Below are 12,445 nucleotides of genomic sequence, written 5' to 3'. Positions count from 1 at the left end.
TTGTATCCAAGACATTACAAGTATTCTCTGGAAGACGAGTTAGTAAGTGTAATACCAAGACACAAGTACAAGTTTAGTTGGACAGTTCTTCAGACTTTTTCACATGTCGTGAAACATCAACATGGATTTTGTTTTGTGAAAGAAGTATGTAGACTGATCAATTTTACATAATACTGCACTCAAGTTGAAGAAAAGTTTTGTAAGTGATAGTCATTCGTCACAGTGAATGATGTTGAGAAGGACATGTTTGACGAGGTGGTTTAGTAGTGGTTTAGTAGCGAATATGAGCAGAATACATGTTCGGTTGTACATCGTCATTTGAGGAAGTCAGTGAGCTACATGGAACTTAGTCTGCCTTGTATCACATTCTGGACAGGCATAGCAACATAAATATCTATTGGTTGTGACTTAATCTGTTGAGTACACAGTAAATAAGCTATGGTAGAAATTACACGATAAAAAATACATTAAGACGGGCATTACTGCACATAGTGAATCATACAACTTGGGTCTTCCTGTTTTTCAGTGCACAACCTACATGCATCTAACATGCAAAGGAAATTTGTACGAGGATTGTGTAAGAGTGGGCAAATGAGAGTACTGTGTAAGCACCTCATCTGAGAAGACAGAAGGCACAAGCATTACGGGAAGATTTTGCACAAGTTATGCAAGTGAAAAATCACATGTAATGTTACAAGCTTATTTCGAAGAATGAGCTATCAAATTCCCTCAAAAGGTATCAACTCTCCTCTCCTCCCTATGTACATTGCTTCAGCATGTTCAGATCGAAAGTCTTCTGGACTTACTTACCTGTACTACTCAATCTACTCCAACCCTTCGACCAAAATTAGGACCTCAATGCTGCGAACTAGGTGCACGACGAGGTTCCAGCTGGGCTTGAGATTAGATTGGCTCCTACACATGCTGAGGCGGCAAGTTTAAAACCAGGTTGCATTAGTCTGGATCTACTGAGATAGATTCTGAGGTCTTCACCCTTTCACAGACTACAACAATAGCTTGTGTGCAACGTAAAATGTACAGGTGTAGAGAGCAGAGAGGCATCAAGGGATTCAAAAGATGTATCGCCAAGGAATTGAAAGAATCAGACTGAAGTCCCTTCTGAGTGCGTTCGAGGGGACTGGAAACGCTCACTCGATCGCAACTCCTCCAGAGATCGGATAACTGCATCGGTGTCTGGACGCTCTGATGGAGAAGGAGACACGCATCGCATAGCTAATTGCAATGCTGTCATTAACTCCTCCTCGGTAGGTGCCGCAGCACCTTTCATCAGCTCTAAGTCAAAAACCTCTGCTGTCCAATTCTCCTTAACTATGCCGGCCACATAGTCAGGTAGATCAATGGCCCCATCGGTGGTGCTCACATCCTGAGGTGCCTTGCCTGCTCATGACAATGATATGTCGCGGACGGTTAGAACAGAAGCGTAAGCGATGACTTTTGTAAACCAATGAGCCAGGAATCTAAGTGATGATTGGAAGGAGTAATTACCAGTTAGAAGCTCCAGCAATACAATACCAAAACTGTAAACATCAGATTTCGTTGTTGCTTTCTTTAGTTTGGTTAGCTCAGGGGCACGATAACCAAGTGATCCAGCAGTAGCAACTACATTGGCATTCGCAGCTGGAGTCATAAGGCGTGAAAGGCCAAAATCTGATATACAGGCAGTTATGGCGGGACCCCTTGCGTCAAGAAGAATATTGGACGCCGTCAAATTCCCGTGGACGATGTTCTCGTTACTGTGAAGATGCAGAAGTCCCCGGCAGGCTCCCTCTGCTACCCTAATCCTAGTGGCCCAATCTAAAGATGTTTCAGGTCCTCTAGCTGAAATCATCCAACAACACTGTCAGTCATTGCAACCACTTTCACAATGGGTAGACGGACCGTGTCTCGAATAGTACTAGTCAGCATAGATATGTAGTTGGGAGTGGTAAAACTTGGAGGTTACTGAAAATATCAAAACGAAGAAAAAACACATGCAAAAATGCTGTGCAGTGGGACACTTCAGGACCGGAGACATACCATGCAGAAATGCAGCCAAACTTCCACCGGGCATGTAGTCGTACACAAGGAGCTTCTCGTCCTTAGGACCCCAGTAGTAGGACCTCAAAGATAGCAAATTTGGATGCCTAATCTTGCCGAGGACGTCTACCTCTTTGGTGAAATCCTTTTGGGACTTCACGATACCCTCACGCAAACGCTTCACTGCGATATGGCTACCATTTTCTAAGGTAGCCTTGTATACAGTACCATATGTGCTCTTCCCTAACACTTCAGCTGTTGCACATAGAAGATCATCAGCTGTGAACTGGAGCGGTCCTTCGAAATGGACCAGTTTGCCTCCAGCTTCACCCTCTCGTTCGGGAGACCTCTCAGGCTTGTCGCCACCCGCGGCAGCTGCCCCTCCGCCTCTACAGCAGCAGCATAGCGTTATGATCATCGTCACCAGCAAAATGAAAGTCAGCGCACCACCGAGAGCAATGAAAACAATACTCAAGGTACTTAGTCGTCTCCCTCTAGTTCCGGCTCCTTCTGCTATGACGGGCGACGGTGCAGGACTTGAAGGAGGACAAGCTAACAGACCTGGAAATCCACACAGCCCCTCGTTTCCAGGTTTGAAGGAGGATATGTTGAAAGCAGTAACAAAGGTAGGGACAGGGCCACTGAGCCTGTTGTAAGTAACATTCAGGCTGGTGAGCGGCAAGCTCCCGAATCCGGAGGGGAACTCACCACTCACGTTATTCACCCGCATGTCGAAGGTTTCTAGAGAAGTGAGATTGACGTAGGTCGAGGGAATAGTTCCACTCAGATTGTTGTTCGCAATGCTCAGAACCTTAAGGGTGTGCACGTTTCCCAGCCCCTCCGGAAGGATACCAGTGAGCTGGTTGTTGCCCACATGCAACTCCACTAGTCTTGTGGATGTCCACGTCCCGGGTAGAGGCCCGTTGAGGCTGTTAGACCCCAAGTCTAGATACTGTCCCCGAAACGCGCCATACTCCGATGGTATTGAACCAGTCAGGTTGTTACCACTAAGATTGAGAATGTTGAACGCGAGCGAATTGGCCAAGTCCGCAGGAAGAGACCCGGAGAGATTATTGTTGGACACATCGAAAGCTTGTAGAAGTGGCAAAGCTCCGAAACCTGTCGGTATTGGGCCTGTAAACCTGTTATTAAACAATGCAACCCCCCGCAAAGAGGTAATAGTGGCCAGAGAGGCTGGTATGGCTCCAGTGATGTTATTATGGTGGAAGTTGAGCTTCCGAAGACCTATGAGGCTGCCAACATCAGTGGCAATGGAACCACCAAGCCGCCTCGATGGAAGCGCAATGGAGATAATGCGCCCTTGAGCACATTTGATGCCTAACCAAGTGCCATCGCATGATCCCAATCCACTCTCATTCCAGCTTGCCAAGACATTGCGAGGGTCAACTAATGCACGCTTAATCCTGAGCAAGGCCAAGACTTCCTGCGGAGACGCGGGTATGCCATCTGTGTTCGGTAGCTGGTCCGGGTCTTGGGCTGCAATTAGGTGAATGAGCAGCAAGAAGAGAACGATCCGCCATCCTGCCCACAGGTTCCATATATTTGGCTGCTTATGGGAAACCATTACGGCCAACTACATCCAATTTTGAAACACTCCTAAGTGCTACAGCTGGAGAACAGCTTGGCACATAATTCACTTATCAGCTCCCCCACAACTACCTCAAGGCAGATCTCGCAGCAGAATTTGCAACACGTACGTAGGCTACACAAACAACACGGACCTAAGCTGCGATTTCAGCTTGTCAAAGCACTACCACGACGGACATTATTGCAACTCCAGGACATTAAGAGCTTAACGAAATGTGAAACTCCTGCTCGACCCTCGAAACTACGGGGGAAGGATACTGCAAGGTTCTAATGTAGACGTGGTATCACTGGAACACACGGTGTGCATGTCGAGGAAACAGCAACCTCCGAAGTAAAGCGTTCACGCACGGAGGAGAGAGCTACAGTGACCACACGCGCAAATTAACAGCTAAAACTCACACACACACATACACACACTGTCCCCGCTCCACGCAAAACAGTGAATAAACTATCCTCGCCAGTTGCCGAAATGTACATAACAAACAAGACAGCTGAATTCAACCACGATCAACCGAGCCTCCCACGCGACCAACGGTAGAAACGCATCCCTCCCACACACTTCCCTCGGAAGAGATTAACTACCACCTGCAACACCCCCACCCCCAATTTGCAACGGTCAGAAGCACCAGAACCCAAAATATTCCACAATCCAAAGAGATCACGACCGAGACTATTCCTAGAACCGCGCCGGCAACACTCTTCACTGCAGCTGCAGCGTGAAAACTCTCCCCCACAGCCGCACTCTAGCTCTCCCTAGACACGCTTGCAGCTCCCTCCCTCCAGACCCACAACGGCGCAAAATACGAGGGGCGCGGCTCGAAACGAACTCTAAACTGACGCACTGGCGAACACACCCTAATGAAATGAGACGGTCTCCAGCTGCTGTGACGACGCATCGAGTGTGCTGGCTAACGGACGGATCCGTCATCCCCACACCCCACCATCGCTGCCACTGCATCCACCAGGGTTCGTGATCGCCGCCTCGCCTCTGGCTCCTGCAACGGGGCTCCGTATCCTTAGGGTGCACGGGTCCAGACTCCCACAGGACCCCACCCCACCCGGCCCGGCCCGGCCCCACTCGGATCCAATGCTCGCTGGCATCCGTCCGATCCGACAGCTCTCAGTCGGGAACCGTTGGATCGTGTCCCCCTGTTGCAATAATACAATGAAGCTGGCGGCGGTCGGGAGAGCCGTTCGGGTTCGCGATTGGGATGTGTCTTCGGCATAACGGTCATAAGTGTATGGACGATATCGTTCAAGGATGATGGGTTATGAGTCTATGGATGGATGTGGAATCTTCCAGCAGGGATTCTGGAGGGAGACCCGTTGAACAGTTGGAGAGGTTCCAGTTGGCGGGAATTCTATGTCGGGTTCCACGCTGGACTTCAGTACAAGCAAAACGGTACCATTCCGGAGGGTCTGATTTCGGAACCGTGGCTGCATGAGGATTTATTTATTTATTTATTGTTTTGTGAGCATTTTTTAATTTTTGTTCAATAATTTCAGTCATTCGATGGCACTGAACGTTTTCCAAGAAGGGAATCGATGATTATTTTGATTGTTGGCTTCTTATCAATTTTTACTTCGTATGTGTGTTTTATATATATATATATATATATGTATATACATATATATATGTTTTAGAGGTAAGTTTGAATTTATTCGTTGGCTCTTTTTACTGTAAAAGGGCAACGTCTTGGCCTTTCCACCACATTGGCCAGATATGTCTCAGAAATTGATGAAATGTTAATCCACATCTGGCATTTGGAATCAGTGGATGAAAGTAAGTCAGTATTTTTTTAACTTTCAGTTTAAACTCAAGTTTTTCAGGGAAAATTAGAAGCTCGCGTTTATAATGATAATAGTAATGACATCTTCTTTTTTCTTTCTTTTTTTTCCTTTTTTTTTCATGTGAATGTCTTTGTAAGACATCTTTTTCAGGAGAATATGTAATTAAGTACATAACTAAAGACCGTGTTGGAATTATTGTACCTATTTTTCTTTTATAGTTTTTGTGTTATGATTTATTCTTCGTCCAAAAATAACTTGTAATATTATTTGTATGTGTAAAATTTTAGACGTGTTCACCCACAGTAATATTTACATTTGGTTTTATTTTTATTATTACAAATTTTTAATTCAGTCATTTGTAAGCTTTTACGATAAGCATAACAAAAGCACGAATTTAACAATGCAAGCACTATTCACTAAGGTCAAATAACATGTTGTAAGATCAGAGTAGCTAGAAATAGTTTCAATTAGTAAAATGAGCATGATTCTTAGCTATTAACAAAATGTTGAAACCAAATTTGACTTTAGACACCTGCAGTAGCAACCCTCTGCCTTGTTTTCATAAACATGTATTGAAGATAAAAACCAAAACAAGTTAAGCACTAAATACCACATTTCACAAATAAATTACTTCATTTTTTTAAAAAAGTAATTTTTTTTTGGGACATTTTTTTGGTTATTTCTTGGTGGCAAAATGAAAGTTTGATTGTTTTTTATAATAAGTTACCAAAAAAAAATATTATAAAATAAAAAATCACACAACAACAATGACAACAAAAGGACAATATTGGAATCATTGTAGACAAAATGGGAATCATGTGTCGAAAAAGATGGTGAATAGGAGGAGGAGGCAAAAGGAGAATGAATGAATGAGAAGGGGATTGAATTTGGGGGCAATAGAGTGAGTGGCATCAATTAGACCACCATTGGACTGCTATTGAATGAAGGGTGATCATGGGTATCATGGATATCATGGGATATCAATCCCCCCCCCCTTTTTTTTTATGTGGTACTAAGTAAGTAGGTGGGTGTGTGGGGGCCATTGCTTTAAATACCCAAAAAAAATGAGGGGAGGGGGAAGAGGATTAATAATAAGTTGGGCTTCATCCATTTGAGCATTCATTCGTTGGTACTTACTTGTATTTGAATGAAATGGGCTTTGAACCATTGGGTGGAACTTAGACTTAAGTTGGTTGTGCAATAATAAACAAACATGGTCACGCCGTGTGATGTGTTGTGGTGGCAATGCTTCTCATTTATTTATGCCCCCTAATTCCATTTTTTTTTTTTTTTTTTTTTTTTTTCCTTTCCTCCTGTTGTTTTTAAGTTGCTGACTATTTTCATAACATGGAGCATAATAGTGATTTATACTTTTGCATATTATGGAGCAAGTTCAAGTCAGCATAAAACATCATTTGAACGTTATAATTATTAATTAAAGTTTCAATTGTCATTATACCAATTTCCTGACGTATTTGAAATTATTACAAAGAAGTCATCATCACTATCATAGACGTACTTCTAAAGAGAACGGAACTTACTATTATTATTATCATTTTATGAAACTTATAAATAGTTTTGTATGATTAATGTTTTTTTTTTTTTTTTTTTTTTTTTTTTTTCCCAATAACAAGCATTCTTTGTAATACCTCTGTATACAACACCACTAAAAAGTTTGAATAATTTGCCTTTGTTTAAAAATGATAATTTCATTCAACAATTTGCAACCTTCACTGCAGTCAACAGTCAATGCATGAGTGTAGAGGTTTGCTAAATATTAATGTGCCTTGACAAAATAAACATCTACATATAAATTTAACTCAGTTGATTAATGCCAGGTCATCACACTAAACTAGTCATTGCACTACTGCCTTATATTTTGAATATTCAAATCCAGATTTCCCCTCAAACAATCAACTTTTCTGACATCTTGCAAAACTGGGTTGTAAATTATACATGCTTGGTGTCAAGAAACTTTCACTTTGTAACGTCATACCCTTATTCAACAATTTTCAAGTGTATTAAATCTAACGACATTATTCAAATTGTTATGACATTCGGTTGCAATACAAGTTCAAGACTACAGTCTTAAATGCTGCGTCTTGGACACCAAAAAATGCGAAAGCTGTTCACCTTGTTGCAGGAAGAACTCACCAATAAGACTGAGAATCCATGGCGTCTTTCTTTACACGCTTCATATTTTACACGCACTTTTATTTATTTATTATTATAAGATACTCCGGAGCGGGCGTGTCCTGTAGATCAAAATGTCTCAACAAGTTCAACTGAGAAAGCCGAATTTTTCCAATTGATTCCTCTCTGATGCTCATTATACAATCAACTGTGCTTTTAAGTCCTACCAAATACAATGTCTGAAAAACCTTGCCTGGCAAATGGTGTCCTCTTGAGGTCAATCATTTTCCTGCAGTGCCATGGTTGTGTTGTTGCATTCCGAGCTCCAGTAGGCGAGGTATATGCTGTCCGGCTGCAGTTACTAGATGTAGAGTAGTTGCACAGCGAAATTCGAACCTGGTCTGAGGAGATGGTTCGAAGCAAGGATTCATCAGTGTCCATCTCGTGAGCAACCGAAACATATATATATATATTACAGAATCTACTTGTTCATCAACCCAGCAGTAAGATATTCAATTCTTGCAACAAGGGGGGTGAGACACTTTCGCACCTGATTTTGTACGCGTCCCTCCAATGTCCACGATCGATCTCTGGTGAAGTGTCACATCCTGCCCAACTATCACCAACAATTGCAATCCTGTCAGTGAGACGAATTGAACTCCCTGTGGATGGAACACAAACTGGGTTAAGCTCACCTCTGATATCGATCACCATGTTTTCGCGTCGTGAGCAAGAGAAAAATCTGGAGGTAGCAGGCTTTCTTCCAGAACCTCATCACTACGAGCTGTTCAGATGTTTTCGAGGGAGACTCGATGAGATTGCAGCTGCCAAGAGGCCTTGGGGGAAAATCTTTCTTACTTGGAGAAACCTATTTTGCCGAGGTGTAGTGGACAGCGCCGCATTTCGAAGGCATCTTGAGAGATGCAGGGAGCTTCAAGGATACCACTGCGTCTTATTTGGTACGAGAGGCCTCCGCCGAAGACAATGTTCGTCTTGATTTACATTCGAATCAGCCGAGCTCATCAATAGTCCACTTTCCACGCCCGTCCCACATCTCCAGTGGTGGGTTTTGATGCCTTCGACAATCCCAGAAATCCTTCGTGACTTGGTGTGTGTGCTGTCTCCAAAGAGAGCAGCCTCGTTGGGGTTGCAACCATCTCCGCTGCCACCTAACTTTTTTCTCAACAATGAAGAGGCTTTCTCCTCTGAAATCTGAGATTCAGAATGTTGCGCTTTATCAAGATAGAACTGCCATGAAACTTTAGAACATGACAGCAGGTTGGCAGGAACTTCAAATTTCTTCGTTGGGTTGATCTCACCTCGTCGTACGAGAACAAATTCTCGAAGTTAGCACTTTCTTCGTCTTCTTGTTTCAAGACTTTCGTTGTCTGAAGAAACATAATGGGACTAGTTGCTCTTGAAGTACAAAAGCTGTATCGGAATTGCTGATGAGCCAACCCTCTTTATCGTGAGGAAAATCCACAAGCCCTTGTCCCCACACCTTTTCAACACAGTTGTGACCCCGTAATTCTAGTTTAGCTTCCGAGAGGGATTGGCTTTTCTCTGTTCATTGTTCCTGACGCAGCAGTCCCTGGCTGGGTAGTTGTGATGGAACGTAAGTTCGACAGAAGTCTGCCCTACGCAGAAATTCGTGTTCATTTTCAAATACGAGTAATAAGTGCAACCTTGAAAATGAACACTTAATTGATGATATCAACTACAACAGGGGTAGTAGCGAGGGAAATCATTGAAACATACCGCACAAATTGTACCCCAGAGTCATGAAGACGATTGACCTGCAGGATTTCATGTCACAACATCACATCACCTGTTGCAGCCAGTTTTTCCTGTGGGCACGAACCTCCTGACAGAGCAGTCTTGAAATTCTACGTCCTTGTTGCGCTGCGAATCCCTGTAAGAATCCATGAACCTGCATCTTGGCTAACTTCGTATTCTGTATTATTGGGGGGAGACAATATCCGTCGCGTTGCTGCAAAAATGTGATGGCATTTCAGATTGAGCTACACAGCACTCGCAGAGGAAGCCCATTTGAGCTGAAAACAAGACGTAATTTATCAACATGCAGACGCAACTAACTAAATTCTCAATGAGCAAAAGTAAACTTCCCGCTTATTGTAAGATCCTAAGGTTTTCTTATCACAAGAATAAAGATTATAAACAACCACAAAGACTAATTAATATTACAGCATAATTCAAAAATAAATATAAATAAAAGTATAAAATTTATGAAAGAAACTACATCAATTTCATGTAAGAAATCGTTATTTTAATAATAGTGATACTAATATTTTAATGATATTCATAGTAAATCTAAAATAATTTGAAAGAAAATTACATTATTTTTAATTTCATTTATTTTAATTTTTAATTTTTTTTACTAAATTTAAATTTTTAAAAAAATTAATGCAATTTAAAATTTTATACAAAAAATTAAGTTACTAGAAAAGATGATAGCAAAAAAACCTTGTTACAAGATTTTATACTCTTTCATTGTTGACTAAAAAATAATTTGCTTTTATATGTTCTATGGATTTAGAAGCAACCTAATGTATTTACTATAATTTTATTAATTATTTTAATTAAAACATTAGAGAAGTTATATATCTAATTTTAGAATTATTTTATAGATTATAATAAGTTTATAAAAAGACAAAAAAATTGTGAAATTAAAGTGTTGAGATTTGATTGTAGAGATTACTACCTTTTTGCTGAATTTAAGGATTTTCTTTATTTATTTTTATTAAAAATAATTAATAAAGACATAATAGCTTATATATTTCAAAATAATAGTATGTAAAAAATATATATAGACTTTAATTGAAGTCATATCAGATATGTACATATAAAAAGTAGATAATAACATTTGTTTTTAATAATTGTTAACATCTAATTTTTTAATAGATATTAATAAACCTCTTATTCAATAAAATATCAATCATTTTTTTTATCTTCTATAAGAAAAGAAGCTTATATCAATAAGAAAAAAGCTAGATCTATAACAATATTAGAATATAAGCTTGTTGATAGTTTAGTACAAATTATTTTTAAAACACCAATTGTTTCAAAAACTAAAATTTAAGTTATATTATATAATATTAAAACCTCGATTTTATCCAAAATTTTCTCTTATTTATGTAAACAATTCTAATTATATATTAATAGCTATTTTTTAATAACCTTTAAAATAAAAGATATTAATCATAAAAATAACTTTCTAATATCATCTAGAATTATTAATGTAAAAAGATATTTTATAAGCCTAATATCAAAAAAAAAAAATTAAGATATATATATATATATATATATTTAATAATATCTCAAATAAGCATAAATTAGAAGGATGCATGTATACAACAAAGCCATGAAGAAACATCCATCTGCATATTGCAAGTGCTATGATAGCTTCAATTGTTTTTAACTTGCACAAAAGAACTGTGAAGATCTAAAATTTAGGATAGAGTAGAATAGAAATCGATAGAAGGTAAGGGCAGCAAATTGATTAACAAAATAATTTACAAAAGATAAAACTAGGGTAGTTAGAATAAATTAAATGAATAAAATGAATAAAAAAATAAAAAAATAAAAAATAAAATCTTAAAAAATTGCTAATGAATAAAGAAAGAAAATTAAGAGGTGAAGACAATTAAAATCATTATTGCACCTCAAATTTATCTCCAAAGTAGAATCAATTTGGATCTTGAGGTAGAAGAGAGCAATAAGCAAATTATGTTTTGATGGCCATTATGGAAGAGAGATTTTGTGGAAGTGATGGACAATCCCATCTATATTGTATACTTGGCTTAGAATCAATCCATTTAATATTTAAATAAATAAAGACAACTAGATAAAAGATTATAATGAAAGAATAGAATTTCATCCATTCCAATATATATTTTGGAATGAACTAGGATGGAATGACTATTATGCTTAAGTAAGACACAATAAATCAATTCACATTACACCAAGAAGAAAAATCAAGGCATTTAGTGTTAAATAATTAAATATAGTTAGTAATAATATGATTAATACCAAAAGTCGTTAGTGTTAGCAAAAATAAGTAAATAAGTAGAGTAAAAAAATAAAAAGATCAATGAAAAAATTAATTAAATCTATGGTGGCTATGTTGCATTTATTTATTTATTTATTTATTATTTATGCCATATCTATTTTTAATGGTGGAAATACTTTAAATGATATTTTATTCTAATATAAAGATTATCAAGATATTTTTAAAAAATATATATAAATATTTTTTTAAAGCATTTTTCTTGTAATTGATCAATTGATTTAAAAAAAATCAACTTTCATTTGGACCAATATATAGTTTATTATAAAAAAAATTTATTTAAATTTAAGAACTATATTAATAAAAACTTAATTAAAAACTTTATATGCCATTCAAAATTTCTAGTAAGAACTTCTATTATATTTAATAAGAAAAAGATGAATCATTCCAAATATGTATGGATTATCAAAGGTTTAATAAGATCACCATCAATAATATTTGCCTTCTACTTTTGATATTGAAACTACTTGATGAATTAAATGTCAAAGATAAGAACTCAAAGAAGATATTTAAACAAGTAATAAATGAATCAAATAGAGATGAAAAAATAGAAATAAGAAAATAAACATATTTAATATGAAATTGAAATAGCTATTGTTAAAGACTAGGAAGTTAGAGACTCTTAAAACTAAATTAGAAGTAAGAAAGAAATTGACAAGGATAAAGAAGGCTTCATTCTTGCCTTTATTTATATTATCTACCTAAGAGCTACATGGCAACGTTCTATAAGACATCCAATACATATTTAATTTGTAAAACACAAGTCTAACTTATAAGATAAGTTTTTTA

The 12,445-nt window shown here is 38.2% G+C and overlaps 2 protein-coding genes across 12 annotated transcripts; both read right to left on the bottom strand.

The window, feature by feature from the left end:
• Positions 1-641: 641 nt before the first annotated feature.
• On the bottom strand, positions 642-4,486 carry LOC112288004 (putative leucine-rich repeat receptor-like protein kinase IMK3). The gene is made up of 3 exons (XM_024531732.3): positions 2,038-4,486; positions 1,507-1,839; positions 642-1,398 (listed from the first exon to the last, which is right to left on the bottom strand). The coding sequence occupies exons 1-3, from the start codon at positions 3,620-3,622 to the stop codon at positions 1,103-1,105; spliced, it is 2,214 nt and encodes a 737-aa protein (XP_024387500.1). The 5' UTR covers positions 3,623-4,486; the 3' UTR covers positions 642-1,102.
• Positions 4,487-7,595: 3,109 nt separating this feature from the next.
• Positions 7,596-9,635, bottom strand: LOC141045833 (uncharacterized). 11 transcript variants are annotated; one of them, XM_073536626.2, is made up of 4 exons: positions 8,428-9,635; positions 8,120-8,185; positions 7,823-7,965; positions 7,596-7,691 (listed from the first exon to the last, which is right to left on the bottom strand). In XM_073536626.2, exons 1-3 carry the CDS (start codon positions 8,469-8,471, stop codon positions 7,851-7,853), a joined length of 225 nt encoding a protein of 74 aa, XP_073392727.1. In that variant the 5' UTR covers positions 8,472-9,635; the 3' UTR covers positions 7,596-7,691; positions 7,823-7,850. The 11 variants fall into 11 exon arrangements, 6 of the variants coding, with proteins under 6 accessions (XP_073392727.1, XP_090109919.1, XP_073392726.1 ...); XM_090253793.1 differs by having other exon boundaries at positions 8,120-8,774; positions 8,889-9,632; XM_073536625.2 differs by having other exon boundaries at positions 8,265-9,631.
• Positions 9,636-12,445: the final 2,810 nt, after the last annotated feature.

Source organism: Physcomitrium patens, chromosome 10, assembly GCF_059467195.1.
Source record: "Physcomitrium patens ecotype Gransden chromosome 10, ASM5946719v1, whole genome shotgun sequence".
Classification (NCBI taxonomy): Eukaryota; Viridiplantae; Streptophyta; class Bryopsida; order Funariales; family Funariaceae; genus Physcomitrium; species Physcomitrium patens.
This window is presented reverse-complemented; position numbering and strand designations above follow the sequence as displayed.